The sequence below is a fragment of the Motacilla alba genome, chromosome Z, assembly GCF_015832195.1.
Source record: "Motacilla alba alba isolate MOTALB_02 chromosome Z, Motacilla_alba_V1.0_pri, whole genome shotgun sequence".
NCBI classification, from domain to species: domain Eukaryota; kingdom Metazoa; phylum Chordata; class Aves; order Passeriformes; family Motacillidae; genus Motacilla; species Motacilla alba.
This window is the reverse complement of record NC_052046.1, coordinates 12,505,261-12,532,444: the sequence shown is the minus strand read 5'-3', so window position 1 is coordinate 12,532,444 and position 27,184 is coordinate 12,505,261. Positions and strand designations below refer to the sequence as shown.

General features: G+C 40.5%; 1 protein-coding gene across 3 annotated transcripts in view; it reads left to right on the top strand.

Annotated features, from left to right (window-relative positions):
- LOC119695941 (leukemia inhibitory factor receptor-like) overlaps nt 1–27,184 on the top strand; it is an 80,347-nt gene that overhangs the window by 28,203 nt on the left and 24,960 nt on the right. Inside the window, exons 1-4 of one of the 3 annotated variants that reach the window (XM_038125262.1) lie at nt 5,453–5,586; nt 5,980–6,027; nt 24,866–25,020; nt 25,699–25,819. In XM_038125262.1, the coding sequence (XP_037981190.1) occupies nt 24,939–25,020; nt 25,699–25,819 (203 nt within the window). In that variant the 5' untranslated portion in view covers nt 5,453–5,586; nt 5,980–6,027; nt 24,866–24,938. Of the gene's footprint in view, nt 1–5,449; nt 5,587–5,979; nt 6,028–24,865; nt 25,021–25,698; nt 25,820–27,184 lie in introns of those variants that run through there. The other 2 variants (XM_038125261.1, XM_038125263.1) reach the window with 2 other exon arrangements.

Below are 27,184 nucleotides of genomic sequence, written 5' to 3'. Positions count from 1 at the left end.
GGACTTACTTGGGATTCACTGAAACTGGCAGCTCAGCTTGAGTTACATGAATTCTGGTTGAATGGAGATCAGCTCTGGAGTGCATCTGAAGTTCATAACAGCTTAGAGTACTTCAAATTTATCCAACATTCATCAGACATGTTCAGGCCATGGACTGATGCACAGAAAATCTGAAGCAACAACTTACTAAGCCTTGCAGTACAGAGGGCATTTCTCGGTGAGCTCTCTTAGAAATAGATAAAGCATGGCAATATCTAGCTGATAAACTGGTGATCAGAAAAGTGTGACTGACAGGAAAGGCACTGCACTGGAAACAGAGCCAACACAACAGTGACAGAGTTGTGAAATAAGGAGCATAGTTGAAAGTTACACAGAACATGACAGGATGTTTGAATGTGATACGCTGCTGTCAGGGAGCCAGTGAAGTGCCTTGTAAAATTACAGGCATATGAATGTCTGAGATGTTCTTGGTATCTTTTATTTTCAGATTTCCATGCTTCTCTGGTTATTACAAATCTAAATTGCTTCTGACTCTCATAAATCCTCTTTTTTTCTTATGTAATTAGGCCCTTCCAGTACTCTACAAAATATGCTTCTTCAATTTCATATCTATAAATCAAGTAGTTCTTAGTTCTAGGACTGATTCCACCAACCCTTCCACAATCAGCAAGATTGTAACAATTTGATGATGTTTCTTAAAAAATGTATATTTAGCTTTATTCCTTCCTGAGAACTATTCTGTGTCCTATATCACTGTCTCAACAACTGACCTCTCATGCTACTGTATTAGACTCAGCAATATGATGCATCCAACATGATGATTAAGCATGTGCTGTACTTTACACTGCAGTATAAGCACCTGCAGGATGGCACAAGTGCTTAGATTGAAAAGCAGGCCTGCAGCTGTTAATTGGTTACAGCATGGAGATTGTTGGAGAACTTCAGCACCAGGTCCCTTCTCAGGCACCAGTTCCCTGTATCCCCTGTAGACATGTTTAACTGAGGTATTAAGACTTAACTGAATGAAATACAAATGGAAATTCCTGTTTGTGAGAGCATCAGGTGCCACACTAGAGGAAGGGTGGAAAGAATGAGCATTACTAGACACAATGGGCATGACTGACCTTACTCAAATCAAGGAATGGTGAGGAGTGTGCTGGCTACATCAAGATGACAAGATAAGACCAAAAGTTCAGTTACCCTAGCACAGGCTACTTGTCACCCACCCCCAAAACTGTGCTCTGATAACATGGGCTTCAGGTGACATCTTCTCAACAGGAAGGCAGACAGTAGCCATAAAGATGTGAAAATGAGGATATAAGGTGATGGGCAGAAACTTTTCCAAAGCTTCTGTAGAGTAAGGCAAGGAAGGGTCTAAGGCAAGATCAGACCACAGCTGCTTGACTGAGGAAGATATAAAAGACCTGTCCAAAATAATTGTTTGCAGTTGCCGGTGAAGATGGCCCCGAGGTACTCAGTGAACACTCAACAGTTGGTACCCCTACTTCTATCATACACACGAATGCCCTGGTTAGATACAAAGATCTTGGCATTTGGCAATGTGTGGCAATGTAATCCATCTCCTATCACCTCTGTAATGCATGGGAGAAGCTTTACTTTCAGTGCCAACCATAAGAGTCTTATTACGGACAGTGAATCCAGTATTTCAACACCATGTATTTCCCAGGCATCTGCAGAGGCAGATTTTTTTCTCAGTGAAAGGAATGTGAGTGCATTAAATTTAATTGGCTTTGGCAAGTAGTGTTTTTCTTCCCATTTCTTTTTAAATTCATGGCACTATCAGAGTTGAGCAGGTCGGTAGATCAAAGTCCTTCATTGCTTCTCCCTGTAAACACAAAAACCACAAAGGGCTACATGGTTTTCCTGCAGACAAGAGAGAACAGGGAATTTTCTGAAGCCCTTTAGCAATATATTGCCAACATGTCCCTGGTTTTACAGACATAGGTCTTTATTGATGAAGAAAATGCTCTGTATTTGAAAATTATCAATTACCAAGAGTTTACTTCTCTGGGGTCAGTGTCCTCATTTCCAAGAAAAGCTCCAAGTCAGCTTGATAACAAGAGATGCTTCCACTGAGAGTTCATAGGAAAGAGCTGTTGCTTTTTAAGTGCACAAAAATACATGCACTATCCCCAGTACTCGAGGTTATTCTTGGCATGAGCAGAGGTTACTCCTGTGTTTATCACAGCCAATCTGAGTTTTGTTATTGGCCTTCCTGAACACATTCAGTCAGACCCAAATTTGCTTTGTCGGTTGTATTATATAATTTTGTTTTAAAGAAAACAGGAACTGATAGTCCATAAAAACAACCATTGGCAGACCTTTGCCAGCACTACTATATATTTGCAATTTCTGGCTTTCGTAAATGCTGGTAGAAGTACTACCTTTCAAACTTCTGGTTAAACTGCATGGTTTGTAAAATGTGCACACAGCTTCTCAGCAAAGGAAGTTCTTTAATATTCTTTATTGGCTGGAGGAAAGTGGGTGCCAAATACAACTGTGAAATGAGAAACAATGCACAAAGGAAAAGTTCCAGAACATCAACACATCCGTTCCTTTTCTCTGCCATAAATAACCAACACACCCTTAAACACAAGACTAAATGGCTCCAGGAACCTCTCATTAATGAAAATTTCCTAGCTGGACTTGTCACTTTCATTTGGAATTACATGCCTCAAGAACTTTTTTCTGACCTAGACAGCAGATCTGTTGTTCTTTAAGTAATACTAAGCCCTGAGATAGACTAAAATAAACTGAAGCAAACCTATTTTCCATAGAGACTTAAACCTCTCCCTCTCAATGTCCAAAATATTAGTGTTGAAAGGCACAGCCCTACTGCTGTTGATATCAATGACAAGATCCTACACTGACTATATAAAGATATAGTTGTGTGCTCCAGCATTTGTCCTTCAGTTTTCTGGAAAACAGAGATAAGGCAGGAAACAAAATAAATGGTCTTCATGTACGTACTCTATGCAGATAAATTTCCTCATAAAATATAGCAGCTATGATATTTTATGGAGAAGATGTCATGAGGAGACTGTATGCATGCATAGCATATTTACTGCAGATCAGGAGTGGCAGGGTAATTAGGCCACTCATTTATCTAGGAGATGTTTATATTAAAATTAACATATTTCACTGTATGAAAAAAAAAAAAAAGAGATAACTGATACCAACCATCTGCAGTCTTATCATCTTGAAACTTGTGCTATACAGACTTATTGTAAATTGTACCAGACCTAGAAATTTCTGTCTCTTAACTTCCAACTGAGTCATTGAAAATTGACTCATTATTACAGTATTAAAACATTAATACAACTTCAGGGACTATCCCTATCCCTATCTCTTTTTTGCCCTGAAAGACTCTTCTAATTTCACAATCACACTTTTCTGCTTAAAAAAAACACAAACACACACAGCTCCTGTATGAAATGTCTGTGAATTACAGGGAAGCTATCTGGCTAATAAAACAGAGAAAATAGTAAAAATTACTATTGCTTGGTTTTGTGATCTAGAAAATTTGCAAATCTGCCACTACTGATGGTAACATGCACATGCTACAGGGCTTTCAAACAAGTGAGAAGCCTGTGAGCCCTTCCTGAAGTTGAAATAGCAAGAGTTGCAGAAAAGGAAGGTGGTACAATTACATTTAACATTTTCAATGCCTTTTAAAGACAGTTCTTGCATAATTTTCTTGGATGGAAACCTGCATTTGTGTGTATCATCGATGGCACAAAGTACATGCTACATCCTCATGAAACTTAGATGCAGACTCTAGAGAGGGCATCAGGCTCCAGTTGAGATCTGGAAAAAAAGAGGCAATCCTCCCTTGAACAGGTGTGTACAATGAAATGTCCACCTTTCCTCAAACCTTGTGGTGCCATGGATATTCCCAGTTTCATTGTGATTTGGTTGCTTTTGCATGAAAGAAAGTAGAAGAGCTTCTGGGCTAGAATGGGAACTAAATGGGAAAATGTTCTTAGGCAGCTGACATATCAAACCTTTTTGTGCCTGCAGTGAAGACTTCACCACAGAATTAGCCATCCAGCTACTGAGGAGAAAGGATGACTGATGTTCTGGAAAGGCAACTGCTTAAACCTACTAAATAGAAGATCCTTAATAGGGGTTTTGTCTTAAAGTCTGTCCATCTTGGAGTTGTGAGTGTTTCAATGTGCATCAATGTTCTGCTTGGGATACACAGCCCATGGCTTCTCCTCAAATCAGGTTAAAATAATCCAGGAATTGTAGGTGTATAAGGTCTTTCCTGTGTACCAACACACAGACAAGGGTCTCAGGGTTCAAGGCCTGAAGTCAAGGTGTTCTTGAGCTAGAACAACTTGGAAGTCCTGTATCTTGATGCATGACTGAACCACAAGGTTCATGTGCATCTTGCTGGCCTACTGCATGTCCAGTTCTGTTTGCACAATTAAAAATGCTGGAAAGGAGACAGAACAGTGCCAGATTTCTTCTCTACAGAACAGCCTTTGCAGGCAATGTGCAGGATGGCAGGAGAGTCTGGATTTGGGGACCTGAAATCTACTTAGCCATCATGGGACAAAAGTCTGGCCCAGGAATTCCATGCAAGTATTTGCAGTTTTCTGTCATCTGGGTTGTGAAACAAACAATCTGCAGCAACTTGGAAAATTGTACTAGGAAAATGTATGCAGAAAGACACAAGGAAAATCCAGCACTCGCTTTTTCTCCCCATTCTCCTGTGGTTGACTGGGGCACAACAGAGGAGCCACAGGCTTGCCAACTCTTCTGATTTTATGGGTCTCGTGGCGTTTTTCTTTTTGTTGGTTCTTTTTTTAAATTGCCCGACTCTTGAGACTGTGGGATTGTGAGGATTTCAAGTTTAATTTACAAGGGAGGCTGACATGCAACAGTTGCGGCTTCAAAGAAATGTTGGAGGTCAAGTCTCAGACCTCAAAAACTAGTGGCAAATACAAAGATAAAATGAATCAAGAATCGCCGGCATCTGTGGAGCCAGGCCCACCGCGTCCAACCCTGGAGGTCTGGCAGCGCTGGAAGTATTCAAGATACTTTTCTGCAAAGGGTACTTGACCGTGTCACAGAGAAAGGCTCTCTCACATAAGACCCGCGCCTTCACCGTCCCCGCAGCACACTCGCCACAGCCCGCGGGGGACCCAGCCGCACGGCCGGCGCTGCAGCGTCCCCGGCAGCTCGGCCCCCACCGCACGGCAAAGGGCGCCGTCAGCCCGCAGCGCCGGGCAGCTTCGGCGCGGCAGCACCGGGGCTGCTGCAGCGGGGCCGAACCGGGCCGTGCCGGGCGGCGGGAGGCGGTGGTGCCCGGGGCAGGGCCGGGGGCGGCGGCGGGCGGTGCGCGGCGCAGGCTCCTCCCGCGGGCAGCCCGCCAGCCCCGCTCCTCCATCCCTGCCTCCCTCCCTCTCTTTCCCTCCCTCTCTCCCTCCCTCCCTCCGCGCCTCCATCCCTCCTTCCTGTCGGCGCTGCGCACTGCTGCCGCCGGAGCTGGGCCGCGCCGCGCACCGCCTGCGCACCCGCGGCATGCGGCCCCCTCAGGGCACGGCCGGGCGGCGCCGGGTGAGTGTGGGGCCGCGCCGGGCGCCCGCTCCCGGCCGCTCGCACCTGGGAGGGGGCGCGATGATGGATGTTCCCTCCATCCCTCCCTCGCTCTGCCCGCCCCGGGGAGGTGCCGGCCGGGAGGGGCGGAGGGGGGGTTGGCAGCCCCACCGGGACCCAGCGCGGCGGCGGGGATTTTCGGAGAGCCCCCCAGCTGCCTGCCTGGTGTCGTGCGGCTCGGGGCTCGGCCGGGGCTGGGACAGGTGGCGGCGGCGCCGGGGGCGCGGCGGGGGTTGGAGCCGGTGCGGGCGCAGACCGCGGCAGCCTCCCTCGGGGGCGCGGGGGGAGACCAGCGGCTCCTCTCTGCCGCTGCCGGAGCCTGCGACTTAAATAGAGGCTGTGTTTTGTCAACAGCTCATTCTGCTGGCCGGCAGGTTGGCTGGCTCGAGGACTGAGCAGCGGGTAAATACTATTTATTTATGCCTTTATTTTATTTATTTTATTTTATTTTATTTTATTTTATTTTATTTTATTTTATTTTATTTTATTAACACCCTTTTGAAAAATGGACCTTAGGAGGGGAATCCAAACCCCCCTCTGTGTTTGGGGAGCATCCAGACATGCTGGGCGCCTCTCTGCGCACTGGCTGTACAGGGACTGGCACAGCGGCAGCCGTGTCTCCTTTGAGTGATTGAATTTCTAATGTGTCTAGATACCGTGTTTAAAAACGATCTGTGAAAGCCTTTGAGGCAGTTCTGTAAAGAACGTTATTCCCTTGTAAGATTCAGCGTGTAAATTTGAATTGACTATGTTGTGCTGGTACGCTGTGTGTTACTTCGGTAGGGGTTGGTTATATGCTTGCTTTGTTTTTCAGTTGTCATTGGAGGTGAATGCCTGGGAAGTTTGCTATGAATGGGAGTGAAAATCTGGATAGGCATTATAATCACCTAATGTTGAGGAGAGTAGGATAGTGAGCTGCTGTGTAGGAATTGTCACTCTGATTCTTTTTGACAGATTTTCCCACTTAAAATTACCCTTCCAAAAATAGTCCCATATTTATATTCCTTTATCAAGGCCATGTCCTGTCAAATTTTCTTCAGGAAAGCTTGAGAATTGAGTTGATTTCTGCTGTATATGAAACTCAGTTTATTTCCTAAGTAAGGCAGTGTGACTTGCCTTTGACATTTCACTTGGAAGTCCATTTTGCCTTTTTTCATTACTATAGAAGAAATACTTAAATTCTTCCTAAAACCTTAGTTCAACCCCACAGCATGAACCCAGACTGCTAATAAGACTAAGCAGGTTTAGTAACTGTGAGACAGATTGAACTCTATGTCGTGTTCCCTCTCAAATCAGCATGTGGCAATGCCAGCTGAGATAGTATGTTTTTTTGGTGTAGATCCATCAGTGCCCACGTGCTTTATATATCAAGTTTGCACATCCTGTAGGGAAGAATGCATGAATGCCTTGATCTGTAGAAGGTCTGTGCTTGTCCTTGCTCATCAACCATTTTATGCTGCACGATTTTGGTGATACAGATAAGCTTTGATTTCTGTACATAAAGGTGAGAATAGACCAAGAAGTCTCCTGGATTTGGCCACAATTTGAATCAAGATCAAAAAAAAAATTATCTTTGATGAGGGAAAGGGTTTGGATGTGGAAGAGACAGGAGCAAATGCTATGAGTGTATCCACAGAATGAGTAGCAAGCACAGTATCTGCACTTGGTTATTATTTGTCAGCATGAGTTGCTGGCCATTAGCTGGAGATGGATCTGCAGGTTACTTGGGAGAGGTCTGAAAAAGGAAAGACTAGTCTCAGTAGACTGCAGGGCTGTGATCTACCCTGGAAAAATTGCAGAAAGTCACAAAAGGAAAGCTTACAAATCATCAAGATGGAGCTGGTTTGGAATATAACTTTTAGGGAGTCAGTAGATCACCCAGTTTTGTTTGCTTTCTGTTTACTAAGTCTTTGCATCCTTTCATCTTATCTCTGTTTCACCTATTCAAGCTTTTATCAGCATTACTAAGTGATAACAGTTTCCATTGTGCACTCTCCAAACACACCACTTTAGTCACCTAGAGCAACCAGCGTCGAGCATTATCTGTGAATTAGATTGTGCAAAATCCCTTTGCAGGTGTGCTGAGGAAAGGGAGAGACTTAACCTTTAGGTGAGAGCATTCTCGCTGCCTTGCCGAAGGCAAATCAGGAATACATGGGAACAGCCATATGGGTGGAGATGCTCATCTCCAAGAGAGGAAGACTTTTTCACAGGTGGCAAAGCTGCTGCTGCTACTCTAGCAGGTATTCATAGGACTTACATTTCAAGCATTTGTTGGGTTACAGTCTCTGGCTATAGGGTCACATCTATTTCAGCGTCATGGAGACCAGGGTATTAAAAAATGTTTTAAAAATATCTGAATTTATTAACATCCATAGGTAATGCTAGAACAGAATCTCTGAACATATTAGAAACAGCTCTTTTAGGGTATAAATGTTGGATTGCTTAATCCAATGAGTGTCTGACAGCAAATTATGTGCTTTATGAAAAGATGTATTTAAAGATGTATTTAAACAACCTAGATGTTTGTAAATACTGACTCTGTCTTGTAGAATGTCATATATCACAAGGCTGATGCAGATGGAATATGTTTTTCTTTTGCCCCTGAGATTTAGTTATGATTATTCTTGACGGGTAGGCATCAAATTTGTCTAAAAAAAAAGAAAAATAAATTGCTTGTAGATAAGACTTGAGAAGTGCTCTATGCTCCAAAGCTGGTTGATACATTTTGTTCCGTAAACAGTTTAATGTAAAAGATGAAAATAATTCTTGGGACCAGGATCTGAAGACCACGATCCTTCACTTCCAGTGAGTGTCGTCTCACAAGGACGTGAGTGTAGCCCTGAGTCGGTGGTTACTTAAGCTTCAGAATCGACAGAAGGGCTGGAGGAGTCTTCATCCTGACTCATCTGTCACTTTGAGTAGCCTGAGGTGTTTCTGATACCCTCGAAAGTGCTGCAGTGACTTGAGTTGCCTCAGAAAAAGGAACATTCCTGCTGCTTTCTTCTCCTATGTCTTTGAGCAAAGGCAACAGCTTTTTTCTTTGGAAGCTGATTCTTTGGTTCTGTGCTCATTTTATCAGCAGATCCAAGCAGAGAGTAGTTGCTTTGTGGATCATCAGTGTTTAAACATCAGGCAAGTGATGAGACTGTATCTGTGCATGATGAGACTGTATCTGTGCATGTTGATGCCTACAAAATTTATCATCACCTCACCTTTTATTTCTTCTTCCTCTCTAATATTTACCTGCAAGTAAGTGGGATTTCTAAATGTGCCTCTTTTAGGTTGAAGCATCAAAAGTCTGGGTTTTATACATGCTTAAATGTCTTCAGGGATGATCTTCCAGAATCATATGGATTTCTTCCTGAGTCATTAGTGTGGCAATGATGAGGGCCATATAAATTCCTAGATGAACAGACCTATTTTCTTACCTGTATTTTGAGGGATTGAGGGGCAGCTAGGATATCTATCACTAGAAAACACAGAAGTCTCCTGTGTTCTTTGCCTTCTTTCCTTACTGACCTACAAACTAACAGATTTTAATTAGAATAAATAATATTTGGAAGTTGTTATCTGTCCCTGGGAAATATATTTGGGGACTGTTTTTCATACACATTATCATTTATTGCTGCTCACTGCTATCCTCCTTCCTCTGGAAAATTTGCAGTCCCTACATTTACAGGCTGTGGGAGCCTTGCTGCTGTGTGTCCATAAGGTTCTTGAACTCCTGCAAGCACCAGAAGCTCAATAGGGCCTTTTGCCACTTAGCTGCTGTCTGCCTTTCCCTGCTGCTGTCTCTTGGAATGATTCCTAGTAGCAGGTTTCACTGTAAGCAGAAAGTGCTTAGGCTAAAAATAGCTCCTAAGCCATTGGTATGAATGTTGGTCAGGGTGTAAGGTTTTGAAGGGCATATGCACCCCCTCCTTTCTGTGCACTGTCTGGAGCTGGCACTGGAGTGAGGTCAACTGTTGCTACAACAGAACCAGCTTTCCCCTATCCCACAGGCAGAGAACTGCTGAGTTGTCAGCTGTTGAGTCCAAATTGTGCCTTTTACCTTAGGGAGCACAAGTTATAAAAGCACGTGTCATGGAAACAAGGACAGCACTGTGGCAATTCCCTGCTCCTTCTGCCTCACTTCCAACCCTGCCAGAAATCAGACCCTCAGCACAGCCCACAGCAGAGGATGGACTGCTGTGATGGCAGGTTGGTTTTAGCACCACCTCTCCCCTCTATTGGGCCATGTGTTGTCAGGGTGCAGTCTCCTTTCTCATCCCTATACCCTGCAATTCAGGGGTAGTTTCCTGCAAAACCAAAAGCACAGCCTTTCATCTATCCTCAGTCGCCTGAAATTTCCTTAAGTAGATAAAGTAGTGCTTTCTTGAGGTTGATTTTATGTTGCAGCATTCTCTCTCTAGTCAGCCAGTTTCAGGGATACAGTATCATTGGTTAGGAAATTATTGTGGGTTTTTTTGGTTTGGGTTTGGTTTCTTTTTTTTGGTGGAGTTTTTTTGGAGTTTTTTTAGTTTTTTTGTTTGTTTGTTTGTTTTCTCTATGTTTTGGATGGGAATGGTTCTATATTGATGAGTAATGTTATGCTAGTGTTCTCTGCCAGTATAGCTTACTGCATTTTGATAAACAGTCAAAAATACTTTATTATGGAATATACGTATATTCCAAAAATAGAGGTATGCATTTGAGGTTGCGTTGTACCTACAGTTGCACTGATAATAGCTTTTTAATATTGAGTGAACCTTGATAGTTTCATACCGAGGTTGCCTGGTAATTTGTAGTGCATAATCATGAGATTTAAATAAAGCAATGTATTTGAGTGTTTTCTTTAGGTGATAAACAGTGTCTGAAAAGTATGCTGGAATGCTTCTTATGCTTGCATAATTTTGTCATTATTACACAAGTTGCTTAAAGGTATAATGAAAGTACAAGCAGTGGGGGTGGTTGAGGGTGGTTTACACTGTCAGTCTGGCTCAGAAATGGTCCATGTTTTACTTCAGGGCCTCAGCCATCCGCTTAAGCTAGTTTTGCTCCCTGAATAAATCAGCTACTTTCCTCCAAGAAGAAATGCAGGCTCAGTTGACTGTATGTAACTCAGGCACAGTTGAGCATTTTTTTCTGGATGGTGGGGTATGACCTATGGCAAGGTTGGCTAGGGTGGTGAGCAGAGCAAGCCAGCTCTCTCCCAGCTGGCTTGATGCCCTTGAATGCCTTCCGCATTGTGCCCTTGGGCATGACACACGTTTCAGCCTAAAGCTTTAAAAATTGCTCTTTCTTCACTTTGAACACAGAAGAACAGGAAAAGCTGCTTTGGAGCCAGATGGTGACCCAGGCCACTTGCTGCAAAGTTGTCTAGTCCAGACTCAGGGTGGTCTCAAACAGTGTGAAGGTGAGCCCCTCTGCAGCATTTAGGCTGTGGGTGAAGACACCTCCACACTGCAGTCCATCAGGGTGGTCTGAGAATATCTGATATTCATATTTTCTTTTCCTTTTTTTGCTGCATTTCAAACTACATGCATGTTGGAGAGTTGCACATCCCACCTACTGTGGAGAATCCCTAAGAAAGAGAAATTTGGACAAGTGGAAGAAGAGCCTTGGCTCTGCCCAGTGTGGGGCAGGTCTGGGCAGTTGCCTTTTGGGGTTATTTGGTGGTATCTGCTTTAGCCTGGCAGCCCTTCTCCTTTCCAAACAGGATTTAGCACAGTCATCCAGAAGCTCTTGTGCCAAGACAGTAGTGCTGCTCATCATGTGATGTAACTATGTTTGTATGGCAGATCATGGTTTTGTCCTTCTTGAACTGGGTGCTCTAATGGCCTCTCTTAAGTATAAAATCAGTGAGGACAGAACTTGAAAATATCTTTCTCAAATAATTGGTTTGAATATTACTGCAGAGCAAAAATGCTTCCTAAATCAAATAAACTTCAGAAGAAGATTATAATGGTCAGTATTATAGGTGGAGCTTCTGCAGATTCTGAAGCCCAGAGGGTGAATGTAAGTTAAAAGTATTCCAATTATAACTAATTTTCACAATAATTCATGTTTTGGATCAAGTTCAGCACTTGCGGCGAGAGACGTGTGACCTCTGAGGGTTCTACAGCTACTGGAGCTAAAACCAAGGAGATATGCTTTTAATGTTTAATCCTCAGCAGAAAAAAGAGAGGAGGTGAGAGAAAAGGAAAACAAAAAGGAAAAATATTTATTTTTGTTGTAAACTTATGTGTTGTCTTGAATTATGTGCAACAAGAACAGAAATACTGTGTGTGTGAGGTGAACTTAAATGTCAAACTCCTCTAAAGCTTCACCTAGTTGTGAGGATAATAACATCTGTTCCCTAGATTCTACCTGTTCCTCTTCCTTTTCCCCTCCTTCCCCCTGCTTCACACATTTCCAAAGGTCAGAGCTGTGGGAAGCCTTTAGTGCACATGTCTCAAGGCACATAACTCATATTTCATCTGCTAGAGCAGCATTGTCACGATTCCCAATATAGAACAGCCTTCTCCAAATTAAATGTGATTGGTCTGTTTCTTTTTTCAAGATTATGGGAAATTTTTGACCAAATGTTGCCACATGTTTCAGAAGACAGGGTCAGTCTGGATGTAAATCCAGCAAGATGTTATATGACCCTTATTGTAAGTCTTACCTCAAAGTCTGTATTTTGTCCCTTTCATGTTGTCTTCCTTCACTATAAAAATCCTTTTCAAAGTGAGATCTGTGCATGATTTGTGCTAATCTAGTCTGACAGAGTAATGTGAACTTAAGGCTTTAATATATTAAGGCTTGCATTGAACCCATATTTAGAATTTCTTAGTAATTAATACATCCAATCTTATTTTTACTTCAACCAGTTAAGTCCTCCTGTGAAAACCTTTGCCAATACTTAATTAGTTTTACTTTTCACAATGTTTGCTTTTTAGTGGAGGTCAACTACATGGCATTTCCTCTCGTGTCTTATACAGTGGGCTAAGTTTAAATCCTTTCTCTGTGTAGGTAGTTGAGAACTGTGACCAAATAATCTCTCTGAACTAAATAGTTATATTGTGTTAGCCTTTGCAACAACAGACCCAAACTGATCAAAGTAATAATTTGATCCTGAGTATAAATCGACTTTGTACTGGATGAAACCATTTCCACTGCTAATGAATGGCTGGTTTTTCTCTTGTGTTCTTGGATCAATGGCTTTTGTAAGGTAGCTTGATCCATACAGAAAAAAGTTGTTAGAACTTTTATTTTCAATATCTTTTATGTATTTATTTGCTTGAGCTGTGATAACTGATACTTTGAACGTTTTCCGGTTCCTTTGTCATATTTCAGCTAGTGAGTGGTGCAGCAGGTGTTAACATGCAAAGAATGCATCCTTGAAAAGGTTAGATTCTTGTCTGCTATCCTTTTCCCCTGGTGTATGCATACTTGCTAATCAGTTGGTAGTTCTGGGTTGAAATTTGGGCAGTGATTACTGCAGGCAGAAATGGGAGCAAGTACTCAGCATTACAATAGCTGCTGTAGAATTAGGTCACTAAAACGGGCTTTCAGTAAAGTAGTGTTAATTTTCCTCTTCACACACTCAAACACATTACGTATACTTATAATTTCACTTATTTTCTGAGTGATCGTCAAGTGTGGCATTCCTAGCAATGGTTTGTATGAGTCTTTCAGCTTCAGGTGCTTCATGTGAATGCCCAGTTCAGCATTCAGCTGTCCTGTACCGAAGACTAAGGAAAGAGCTCCTGCAGTTGGGCTCCTGCCAACAGTGCAAATGTGAGTTTGTGCATACCTTCATTCATAAGTTAGAATTAGTCATATACTTATGTTTCTGAAATTCCAGAGCAATATGTGTATGTATGTGGTTACTGAGGCTTATTATCTTGCATAAATTTGCAGTGTGTGAGTCATGAGCAGCACTCCTTGGCTCTCAAATACCCTCTCACCAGAGGATATAGGTGATCTCTGATAGCATTTAGCAGCTTATTTCATGAGACCTGAGAAAGGACATGCTGTGATCTAAACCCAGCTTTTTGATGAGCTCATCACTTTAAGAATTTAACAAGTATTGGTAAAAATTGCCTCCACTCAGTCTTTTCTTTTCAAGTAACGACCATTAGTTTTTGCCATACTTAATGATAGTCACTTGGTTTGGTTCGGTTTTAGTTTTTTAATTTTTCTTATTTGGACAAAATAAGGTATTTGTCTCTTGCATTCCTAATACCTACACAGGTATCTGATCTTTTTAAGCTCTTCTACTGTGGTTTACAAGTATTTTCTGTATATAATATTCCAAAGTAAAATACTTATCTGTGAGGCATATGTATTGGCCTCTAAATATGTTTTGCATTTGCAGTCCGTGTGCAAATTCAGTGAATAGCTCTTTAGTATGGGAAGTTGCAGAAATGGGAAAAGCAGAGTACTCTTCAAAGATGTTTGAGGTGGTGTTATTTGTGTAATGCTTTGTGAGTTCTAATGACTCACTTCACGATGAGATTGGCATGAGCTTTTGTAGAATAATATTTCACACAAGGAATGAAAAATTTTGTGTTGGTGTTTCATACCATAAAATTAAATGTTCTGCCAGTCTCTGGATTTTGACTGGTGAACTTGTAAGGATGTGCTTGGCCTTGTGCATTGTGTGCTATGTGTCTGGATAGACCTGACTAGATTCATGAAGAACAGAGTTTTCCTAAGGAATAGAATACTGGAATAGAAACTGAAACAGAACTTCTGATTCATATAACTACACCCAGATTTTAGTTCTCCAGCTCTTCAGGTTCCCCTTTCCCCTGCCTTTTCTTCCCTGTCTGGCCACCACAGTCTGCAGCCACCGGAGAGACCATTGAGAATTGTCACACATCTCTTGCTCCCACAGTCAGACTTGCTCAGCACTTTGGAAACAATAGCTGCTTCATTGCTGACTTGTGAAACAAAAAAAGTTAAACATATCAGCAACAATGTATGAAAAATGTGATGAACCACCTTCCACAGGAAGAGGTTTTTCCATTCTACTGTGTAGGTATACAGAATTTATTGGTGTCAGAAGCTAATAAGTAAGAAATCTTTCTTCTTTTGTGCTTTATCTGCCAGCTCAATGCTGAGAGAAGTAAACTGTGAGATGTACTAATAATAGGAGGAAGGAAGAACCCTGTTAAGCACAGATAGAAAAGTTGGAATGACTTGTGTGTGTAAAATCCAAGGTTGTTTTTTCCTCTCCTCAGCCCTTTTTTATAGTCACCCTTCAGAAGAGAAAAACAAAAGAGAACTTCAGGAGGTGAATCTCACTTTCAAGAGAGGATTGAGGGAGAAGAGGCAGATGCAAGTTACAGATGCTATAATGATGGTCATGTGAAAGGGATGTGAAGATGTGAGACGTGGCCTTGAAAGTTTCTGTTTAGTTTTCTTATCCTAAGAATGAATCATGTCAGAAGAGACTTGTGGAACTGACTCACTCTATGTCCTATTAGTAGCAGTCTCAATCTTGTATGAGCTGCTTTCAATTTTAAATGAGGTGCAGCATCACTACCCTTGCAGATGCTGCTGTCTCAGCACTTGCTGGTGGGTTATTTACAAGGACTCAATTTTCTGCTTTTCTTAACTTCTAAAAGAAATTGCAGAAAAGCATTGTTTTATTTTACAGCAGTAAAAATCATGGATCCTAGCCATTGTGTGTATTATTTTAAAGCGTTCATATCTTCATTGCTTTGTTTCTTTTTCTGAGCATTATTTTAATGGTGCAGAGTTTGCTTTACTATTTTATCCCTGTTGAAACCAGGACAACATCCCTGAAAAGTACTTATATGCAGTATTTTCTATTCTGAGACCCTCAATGAAACACTCAAAGGGCTGCTAGGCTTTTTTACATCAAGGAAAATAAACTTTCTAAGATAGAAAAACCCATCCAACAGACAAAATGTAAACTTCTCTTTTAGATTATTCTGAAAAAATTCGGAATTTTCAGCATCTTTTTTTGTAGACTCAGAGATTTCAGTCTATGTTTGGATTCTATTTACAGCCATTTAGCAAAACTTGAAAACAAAATTTGAGCTTTCCTTCATGTTTTCTTTTTAGACCGTGTGCTGCCTAAACTGAATGATCGGTCCAAATTATTGGAAGCTGAAAGCTGGGTGTTTATTTACTTGTAAAACAACTATATCTTGTGCCTCTCACATTGCAATAAGTGATTTGTTTTAATTAGGGCAATACACTTAAGGAAGTGCTGCATTGTAGAGGCGATAACATGAAGGAGCACGCTAAAACTGAGGTAAGGCTGTATGTTTCTTGGCAGCAAAGTCTATTAGATGAGTAGAAAGGATAACATGAAAGAGTCAGTTTATTTTGAGACACTGGGTTGCTGTGCTGCTACAAGATCTGCAAGTGGACCATAAGCCCTTTGCTCCTCCTCTGTGAGAGGAGCAGAGCAGAAAAGGAGGTGTTGCCCTCAGAAAGCTGGATTAGTGTGCCTGGGTGTCTTTTGGGTCCCTGGCTCCAGTGGAAGCTGTGAGCAGCAAGAGAATGAGAGAGTACTGTTACCATAAGCAGGCATGAGAGTGAGTCCATGTACGTGCATGAACTGTGTGGTTTATACGAATTTCCTGTAGCCTGTGTCTATGAGATTTAATTAGGAAAGAAACCATCTCCAGTATGTTAACTAGAAGTCAATATTTGCTGAGTACTTAGTTCTCACACTTTGCCACCTTAAAAGGAGGGATATGCATGTGTATGTGTGTAAGTGAAAAAGTCCAGGGGTAACAAAGTACAATTAAAACAGCGTGTGAAGGAAATAAACAAAGGAAATACAGATGCTATGTAATTACACATGGATTGACTTGTTCTGATAATGTCCTACTGTATTGTAGACCTTTCTCCTTTGTCAAGATTGGTAGGGGGATGGCAGCATTGAGGGCCCATTGTGTGCAGAGTAGAGAGGAAAGTGTTTGCCCACCCCAGTGGAAGGGTGGTCATACATGATAACATGCTGCAGTATGTCTTCATGTGATCTGTCAGATACTTATTAAGAGAGGAACTACAACCCATCTTGAGAGCTTTTAGTCTCAATAAAGATTAGTACAACAGGAATTTGTCAGAAAATATAGATCTGTGGTTTCAGGAATTGCCCATTTCCTTGATTAGTAAAAAAAAATCAATTTATTTCTCGTAAGTGATTCTCATTCCTTACATTCACTCTAAAAGGATATTACATAACTGTTGTTCTTTATTCTCAATATATTATTTAATGTGAAAGCTGCATTTCAGCATTTGATCTATTTATGTGCTCTTTGTACACATGAAGAGAGACCCTCTTTGGATTTGGTTCATTGTACCTTAAAAATAATTTGAATACCACAGGTTTTATTGTAAACAATGAAGGATTCCAACCCTTGGGTCATTGCCGGTTTTTTAAAAAAACACACTTGGAATTACTTCAGTAATTATCAGTGTTCTCTTATAAAACTAATTAGGCTTTTCCTGTGATGGAAGGAAGATTAAAGGTCATATAGTTCAAAATAAGTTTTTGGACATTTCCAGATAAAGGAAAATAAACTCTCATTAATAAGATCAACTTCTTAAATGTTTGTGAATTCTCAAGGGCATATGAGCTGAAGAGAACCGGCAGGGAAGTACTATGCAGATAAGATGACTCTTCTAAGAAACAGCAATTTTATTCTGCAGTCTTTGTAAAGACTGAGTGATGTGGTCTGGCCCTTGAACCTGACATTGAGTAAAGTGCAGCTGACAATGTGGGCAGCTGACATTTTCTTCTGAAGACATGCTGTTTTGAGAACTACACAGTGGCTAACAGTATCCTCCAAAACTGAAAAGTGTTTTGAAATAATTAGATTATGTTTTCTTCCAGTTACATGTCAGTAAAATGCAATAAGCACTGGAGAAGTGGAAACTTCTCTGTATGTTTTCGTTGGATTCTTGGTTTATGTACTGAAAAAAAAAAAGATGGGTCCTTTTTTTTTTTTTTTTTTTGCTTGCACCTGTATTAGGTATTGAAAAGGCATAGTGGATAGCCATTGGAGTCATGATGAGAGGTGTTTTGTAGTAATCAGACTTGTGTGCATTTGCTCAGTGGGCTTGTTCCATGCTGTGTTGCAAAGCACAAGAATTCAAGGAAGTGTGTCGATCATGAGGTCACCAAATTCAAGCATATCAGGAAATGTGTGTAGCTGAATCAGATTTATTAAAGTTCATTCTTCGTCTCCATACAATATTAATTTGCCAGTTGTAGTAAGTATTAAGAAAATTTTTGAATGGGTTAAAACGCAAGTGTGTAAGTGACTCCGAGCTGTTTCCTTCTCCTGCATAGCACAATAACCTAGAAGATCAAAAATTCTCTTTTGGCCAGTAGCATCCCTTAACCTTCACCCCTTTGCTTTGTTCTTTGTTCAGATGATTAGGTGTTTTCCATCTGCACCTCTATGGCAGGAGAATCTGTGCTTGTTAATTTGAGCTGACTTCCTAAGGAAGCTGGGCTTATCTGATAATGTGTTTTCTGTCCCCTCATCCTTGCAGTAACCTTTGAACACACTGCTCAAGTTCACTTCAGTCAGGACATGGAGGTGAGATCTCAGCATACTGTGTCCTTACAAACTTGGTGAAACTCAGCATCTGGGTGGAAATGGCTGCAGAGTGAAGTCAATCTTTACTGTATTGTAGTCCAGATCTTTCTAGCATGCCTTTTCTGATGTCTAATAAGTCCTAGGGGTAATCTATAATAATATTGTCCTAATATGTAACAACAATAAATCATGAACAGGCTTGCTAATATTCCAAAACATATTTAGTCTGTTTTTGGTAGTACTTGGGTTCACTGTGTTTCACAGAAGAGTTTGTTTTTTGTTGTTACCATCTGGAGAGCAGTGCTGTGCTCCTAGTAGTCATTGGTGTGCTTGTATTTAAACATGTACTTGATGACTAATTGATATGGCAAGGACTTCCAAAATTGGGAGTGAGACTCCTAATTTTTCCTTTGAAAGTGTCCTCATTCTTATGAAAAACCTCACGCTAGGAACACTGAACAATGCATGAAAAAATTACTCTAGTAGGACTAAGAGTTTTTAAGCTAGCATACAGTTTAATTGAAAACAGGCATAAATCAATGAGACCAAAAGGCAAAGTTTCCAAAATGCATATTTTCCTTGAAAAACAAGAAAAATCACCTAATAAGTTACCTTTTGATTGTGGTAGAAAAATATCATCAGTTCCTACAGTGTTTCTTTGCTTTTTATTGCCCTTTCAGTCCACTGCTCTGCCTGACTGTTCTACCTCTTCAGTATCACCGTGCTTTTTTCTCTCCAGCTCATCGGTCCAGGCAAGGGTATTCTTCCCAGTGGTCTCTGTCTTGTTTGGTGGGGTTTTTTTGTTTACATGAGTAACATGAAGGAGTCTTCCATTGTACTTTCGAAATCCATCTCAAAATTGTATACATTGTACAAATATGAAGTGTTTGATATCTGCTTCTGCTACATATTTTCCTTTCGTTCAAAAGGCAGGTCCTGAGCGTCTCAATTTCTGTGTGTTTGTTGTGCTCTCCAATAGATGCTAAATGCTTTAGTAAAATCATCCTTGAGTTGAGGTGCTTGTTCATGAATTTGTCATCTCATGCCCTTGCCAGGGAAATCTCATGCAAATTGCCACCTGGAAATACCCTGCAGCTTTCCCAGTCTGCAGCTTGCTTATTTGTATTTCCATAGTGTCTAACAGTCCTGGAATCAGAAAAAAAAAAAAAAAAGGAAGAACTAAAAGTACTGGAATGCAGGTGCAGTTGCAGGTTGGCCTTAGAAGCTAAGACAGGTGACATACTTAATCCATCTGGGGTGCACTTTTACCCTTGTTGGTAAAATTTCTTGCTAAAATGCTTGTGTCTGGCTGTGGTGCTTGAGACCAGGAGCTTTAAAAATGAAACACTGAAGTGTTAATCCTTGCACTGAACTTGTCTCCTGACTTCTCACTTCTCCTTGCAGGGGTGGGCTGGGGTGCCTGCAAGATTAACTGCAGTGTCTCGGAGGTGATGCTGCTGTTTGGCAGCTAGAGGAAGCAGTGAGGAGGGAAATTTTCTTCTGGTACTTGACAGGAAAAAGACCCTAACAAAACAAATGTCTCATAGGACTGTAAGTTTGGCCTTGTGTACTCCTGCACAATTACTGAATGATATATTAACACCCTGTCTTTGTTTTCTTTTCTTCCACTGCAGATTAGAAGACATTTGGTGCAGATAGGAAACTTAAATTATTTTATCAGCTTTCAGAAAAAGAAATAGTAGATTTTAAAATTAATTCCACAGAACTGGGGAAAGCCAGATTCCCAAATGGGACTCAGTCTCCGTTTATAAACAAGTTTCAGTGATTCATGTCCTGCAAATCTTTTATAAAGTGGAATAGTGCCATGTTATAAAACAGAGAGGGAAAGCCTGCATTTATATTACTAGAGATTTTTGTCTCAACTTTGGAAATTTTTTCAAGGAGGTGGAAGAATGTACTCTATTGAAAAACAGCCAAGCTCCCTCTCCCTCAAATAAATCTTATTCTTTTTTTTTTTTTTAATTACTCAGCTAGCTTTAAAGTCAAAGACTGAAGTCTGTGGGATCAGCTGTACTAAAGAAAGGCAGTTCATCTTCTGTTTCAGTGTTCATTGCCTTTACTGTCAGCTGTATTGGCCATTTGCTTGGTTTCCCAGAAATGTGTACTTCTGGCATGGTTTTTCAGATAGGGGAATTTTTTTGGAAGTTTTCAATTGGCAACAGTAGAATGCATAACTTGATATGTGCATTCTTACCTGGATGTGAGTGTGTTTTCTTTCACTTTGAAGGTTGAATTAGTATCCTTCAGCAGAGACAAATAAGATGATCTTTCTCCACCTGCTGAGCAGAGTAATTTTTCTTCTAGAAAGGTTTGGTCTAGGCACATATGTAGCACCTGCATTTCTGCCTGATAGTATTTGGGATGATGGCTGTCTCGTATTCCCAGAAATGCAGCTTCTTATCATTCTGTACAATATTTTGGTGGTATGCTATGTAATAATTTTCCTTGAGAGCTTTTAATATTCCATTTGGTGGTAAATTATTATGATACCTTTACTGTGGAGGCAAAATAAAAATTTTAACTTAAGAAAATTTATTGACAAAGAGACTTCTTCATTTGCCTTAACTACATATATTTTTACTGATTTCATGGTTTCATCTAGACTTCTTCACTTAGTTTTCTAAACCTTTTGTATAAGCTGACTTTTTAAACATTTCTTTTCAGGTATCTGCTTCTGGAGCAGAATTCTATGTGTAAAAACTCTGGCAAGTAATCCTCAATTCATAGATATTTTTAAAAAAATGTATCTGGAGGCTTGTGACTGTCAGATCAGTCTGCAGGCAGAAAGCAGGCTGGAAAGATTATTGATTTTTTTTTTCTTTAGCTGTTTTGTTTGTTTGTTTTATAAGTGGTTTCCAAGCACTTGACAATGAAATACATTCAGAGACCAGAAAACTCAAAAGTACAACAAAGCTTTGCAGAACTTTTGTACTTAGAGAACTGGTCTGTTACAACTGACTAAGAAAACACTTTCCTTTAAGAGAATTGAGAATTGAGCATTTGGTCATCTATGCTAAAAAAAAAAAAAAAAAAAAAAAAAAAAAAAAAAAAAAAAAAAGATACACAGAGCCATTTAAGCCAAGAAATAAGTAATAGCAAACACAGTCAGAAAGAGACATACCAGTTATTTTCTGCTTTCCCCTTTAAGAGGTTAAGTCTGAAGAGGCTGGTAATATCTTAGCTGCCCTCATTTCTCTGTCACAGAACCTTTAACCTTCTTTACAGCTGACAAGGTTTTGAAGCAAAGCTGTCCTCATATATTTTCCCATTATTGTCTTGGAGTACTTTTCCCTTTCTGATCTATCTGACCATTACAGATAGATACAGTGCATAGATGCACTGACTGCATCAAAATGTCTTTAAAAGTCATTTAAAAGTCCATGATGACTATTGACCTCTTTTAAATATTGGCCACCAACTGCTGGCTTCAGTGGTTAAGAATCTGAATCTAACTGTTCTTTTGCTACCTTACCTGTGTAAAAAGAAATTCAGAATTTCTTTTTTCTGAGCACAGGCGCAAGGGTAGCATGACATAAAGCCCTGTGCGGAAGTCAGGGCATTCCCATGTGCTGTACCTTCCAATACTTATTATGGAGTCCTGCTTGTAGTAGCTGCTCTTAAAGAAGGGCAATTTACGCTGAAGCCTGTCATTCATTCCTGCTGTTGTTATGGCATGAATTTGCAGGTGAATACTTTCTGTATGCACCCACAATTTTTTAGCATAGATTTATGGGAGGCTCTTTCTGTATTTTAAAATTTCAAAAGTGAAAGACCTTTTCAGGCAAAGACTTTAAGGTGAATTTGCTGTGCAAACACACGCTCAGTCAGGAGGTTTGCAGTCCATTTGAGGATGAGATTGGAGTCTGAAGTACTAAATAAACAGCTACGTGGCAGGTTTGTACAGTATCTGAGGTTGGATCACACACTGATATTGAGTCAACAAGGTCTGAATGTGGGAGAAAGCAAATATGTTATGGGCTGTGTAAATACATAGGTTTGCCTTAGGAAAGTTCCTTCACTGTTCTTCATAATGCTCAGGCCTCAGGGCAGAGATGTTTCAAAACTGTGGATACAGCAACTTTGGTTCACAGAGAAATGTTTATTCCAGGAATGATCAGAAATCTAAAAACTGAGACTGGGAAATGGTGAAAAAATTGGAATTTTTAAGGGAGGCGCTATTGCGGATCTGGTATCAGTCACCTTCTATGTAAGAGATTGCTGCAAGGCAGAGGATAAACTGTTCTTTGTCTGCTGGAGACAGGACAAAGTAATGTGCTTAAAATGGACCCAAGAGATAGTTGTGGAGCACATTTGGAATGCTGATGATAGTGCCAGTGAAGTGACATGAATATATTGCCCAAGGAAATTAGATTGTTATGGGATGTGCTATTTTTTAGGAGGGACAACTGTTAAAAGTGGTTTCATTCCAGTAGCTTTTTCTGGTGGAGACAATGGACTTAACACCTCTCATACTGTTTATAAAAACAAAGACCTGCAGTGTAAAGCATTTATATTTAGTAACAACTGCTCTGGTTGCACTCCAAGCAATCATGGTCAAGGTTTTACCTTCCTGTGACAATGTGAAGTTCTCTTGTCCTAAATAACTGTCCCTGCTTCTAAGAAACCTCTGTCTAGAGGATAATATGTTTTTCATATCTTTCAGGGTAAGGAAAAACATCCATGCTTTGTTTGAGTTAGTCTTGAACTGATGGAAGGCATCAGCTTTCATCCAAAGAAAGTAACCTTCCTATTTTTAAAGTACTTCAGTTATTTTGTAACGTTTTTATTAAAACAAGCCTATAAGTGGGAATCTTTTCTCCTGACTAATGGCATTTAATTATGTGGCATGTGGCTTCTAATTGCCAACTTTTCAGCAAGTTATAAAATGTGAATAAGAACATAAGAGCTAGGGAGTCTATTTTTTGTTAGCAAAGATCATGGTTTACAAAATTCTCATCATACCCTGCATGAGACTACATAGGTTCACTTCTGTGCCTGACTCTGAAACTGAAATTAAAACTGGACTTGAGTTAGGAGAACTTGGTATGACTCAGATTTCTTGTAATGCACTCCTATGATGTTACTCTTAAAACTTCTGCAGTAAGAGGACAACGCAGGGAGCTACGTATTGAAAGAGGTGCAAAAAACCAGATTTTCCTAAAATACACACGCATGTAGTTGCTGAATCTAACTCATAAACCTGGCATGACCGAGCAGGTTTTGCATGTGTCCACAGATAATGTGTTTAGAGACTTGGGATTAATATGAAAGGCTTGGGATTTAATGAACATCCCAGCTCAGTTCTCTCTTCTTCAATTGGCATCAGTACCTTTTAATCTTTCCTTGACTTTGCCAGCTGACTGTCAATTGACTGTGCTATGGAGCTTGAAGTTTTGGGTTTGGACTTTTCTGCAAGCCGGAAATAACCTTTGAAGAAGTCCTCAGAAACAGATAAAATTCATAGATTGAAATAGAAATCAGTCATTTTATTCATGTTACTCCTAGGCCTGTCTGAGTGATCTTAACACTTTTTACAAAGTTAGAGGTTTGTGAGCAATGTTCAAACCTGGAGATAACATTCCATCTTTTCATTAATAACATGGAGAAATACAATATGAGTACCCTGAGATATACCAGAATGCAGAGGGGGAATTTGGCACAGAGATTAATATATTTTATGTGCTGGTTTGTTCTTGATTCATCTTTTTCTGGATTTGTCAACCTCTGCTCCTGATTTGGCTTTTAACAAGCTGCACAGCATGGCTATTACAAATTAGGAATATATGAAAAATATTATCTGGGGGCAGTGTATCTTAAATTATTATGTGTTTTGTGAGATTTTCAAGAGATTTGAGAACATGCTGAAATTAAAATAATTACCAAGCTTTATGGATGCCCCTCCATATGTAGCAGTGGTCTTGACCATAGCATTTCTCTCATCTCTTGTACTGCCTGGACCTTTACTTCAACCTGGTTATTGCAGACCAAGGGAGAGAAGAGAAATGGCCTCTTGTCCTATCTCAAATAATCCAGAGCAGCTCTGGATTATTTGACATGGTGTTGCTGCGTTTCTCCTCACACAGTGCAGATTGGTAATGGACAGAAGAGCAATTATCCCATAGCTTTGAGTCACAGCTTTTTGAAAATTGAGCAGAGGAAAGAAGAAAACAAACTGAGCAGAGGAAAAAAGAAAGCTTCTATCAAAAGGAAGCTTTTTGAAAATTTAGCAGAGGAAGGAAGAAAACAGATGGTGTGTTTGGTCTTAAGTGCATAAATTAATCCGAGGACATTTCCATTTGTGATATACGATATCCTTTGTAGATATGGCATTTCATCTAAGATGAAGAGGCTTACCCTAGGAGAATACTCTGCCATGTCTGTTCTGTTCTGATATTAAATAGTCATGAAGAGTACCTATGAACTGTAGAGTTTTGTATGTCTATGATTCTTGAGGAAATGTCTTAGAGAAAATGCATGAATCAAGGAGTTGCTGTAACAGAGAAGAGGATTGTGTGCCAGATGAAGGAAAAGGAGCTGCTATGCCTGGGAACATTACTGAAGAAGAAAAGTATATGGAACAAAAAGTGGCATTTGTGGCATACCAGGTCCAGAATTTAAAACTTTGGTCTTTTCTTTTTTTTTTCTGTATTTAATTTTAGAACTGACCAGCTTGTTGGAAGATGACGTTTACTCCTACTTAAAGCTGCTATTCTTAAAACAAACAGTAGAAGAATGTGGAAGAACTCAAGCCTCCGCTGCCTTTTAGCACTAGCTATTTTATGCTTAAGAAGCTTAATGTATAGCCAAGAGATAGGTAAGTTTATTGCAATGTAATTCACCAGCTCCTTTTTCTGTGTTGCTTCTGTACCGTGCTTTCCTCTATATGTATGTTCAAAACCCATCACCTCTGTGGCCCCCATACCATCCCAGGGATGGAGGCAGTGCTAGGCCTGGTCTCTGCTTTCCACCAGCACTCAGCAGCATCTTGGAAAGCAGTGCAAAACGGGGTGTTAAATTCTCCATAGTACCACTGATAGTCTGCATATGCATTGGTGTAAATGTCTGCATTGAAACCTTTTTGCTGTATATGTTGGCTCTCTTCAACCATTTCACACATTATAATTAACTGTCCTTCTGTCATTAATTGCCCTCCATGTATCACATGAAGGAGAGCAAAAAACTCATTATGTTAAAATCAAAGCTTGTGGTTTTGCCATTGGCCCAAAGCCTGCTTATTAGGCTAGGCAAGGAATGGGTATTGTGGAAAGAGGCAGCTGCATCTGTTATACACATAAGTATAAATCCAGATCTCAGGTGCCTCTACAAGTCTGTGAGTCTGTGGCTGTCTAATCAGGCACACAAATCATTCAACAGTTTTGAAATACTGGCCAGACATGCATGCAATAAAAATTTAAGAAGAATGGCTGCAGTTGTATTACAGTTGCTCATTTTTGACCTGCAGTTTTTTACTGTATTTTTCGTATGATTTCAGGTTCTCCAGGGGACCCCCAGAATTTGAAATGTGTAACGCACAATTTACATAAAATGCTCTGTACTTGGGATGTCTCTTCTAGAGGAAGACATGGACAAACTGACTTTTGCTACACTACCAAGTGAGTCCCTCCACATACCTGGTTAAAAAATACCAAATTGTGATGAAGGTACAGTTTTTCCTCAGCCACTGTCCATGGAAATTGTGATGCTGCTGTTTCCCAGCATCTCCCCACCAGTTTTCCTTGGGTGGTGCTTCCCCTAGGCCCTGTTAACTCAGGCAATGGCAGGGTTTCTGGCAAAGCTATTCCATGCTAATAATTTGCCTGCCAAAATCTGCTTGCTATTTTCAAAGGACTGGAAGATGCTTTTATTTACTCAGACTTCTCTGTGTGTCTGCCTATCCCTTGCTCAGAGTTTTCATGAGGGATATCTTCAAAATAGGTTCAGTCCAAAAGGAAATGAGAGTTGGAAGCAGTGAATCCTGATGCTGTGGGCCAAAGCAGTAGAGTATATGACACAAGTGTTGAGAGTCACATGGATTTTGTGTGGAAAAACATGAACAATCTCTCAGTGTCTGCCTTAGAACCTTTATAAATTTTAAGCTGTATTAGAGGAAACATAAAAATTATTTCACAATTGAAACAGCTTTTCTGAAGTGAATGCAAGTTGGGAATTTTGAGAAAAGTTTAAAAAAACTTAAATCTTCTGTGTGTTTTTTCACTAATGAGAACTACATGTTTAATTCCCCATGCTGTGGGTCTGCCAAATACTTATCATGTGCTAGGGATGAGTTCAAATCCATTCTGCATCTTGATCCTGCCCCCAGTCCAGATATTTGTACTGTCTTTTTTTTCCCTGTAAATTCTGCAGGCAGCCCAGACTTTTCCTTGGGGTCCCAGGGCTTGGCTGCACTTAGTCCACCTACATGCTTGATTTTTCTGTGTCTAATTATTCCTGCTGCATTGCCAGCTATCATTTCTATTTAAAAAACACCATATATATGACTCTGTGGCCAGAGTTCAGAAGTGCAGAGTTCATGAGGTACTGTCCTCCGAACAGGAACAATCATGTAGCTGCTGCTATTTCTCCTTAGCAAAGCAGGACAGACTGGGGTCCCTGAAGCAGAGAGTCAGATGAACTTGGTGCAGACATCCCTGAGGGAAAGAGGTTTTGTTTTTCAGTTGCCCAAACATCCTCTAGTAATATCTCAGTACCGAAGAGGAACAGCCTTTCTGAGCACTCAAGTCTCAGCTGGCCTTTGCTAGCCCAGAATCTTGTGTGAATCTTAAGAGTTCAACCCAAGCTCTTGACTCCAGCTGATGGGAGCTCCAGGGTCCTGTTCCAGTTCATAAGTGAGTAACAGTCTCTCAGCAGGAAGTCTGGCATTGTTCTCTCTGCTTTCCTTCCTGCCGTCATTCCCCCAAGAGGCAGGTCTGGATTTTTCCAAACTTTCTGCCTTTCTAGTTGCGTATCAGTGATAATGA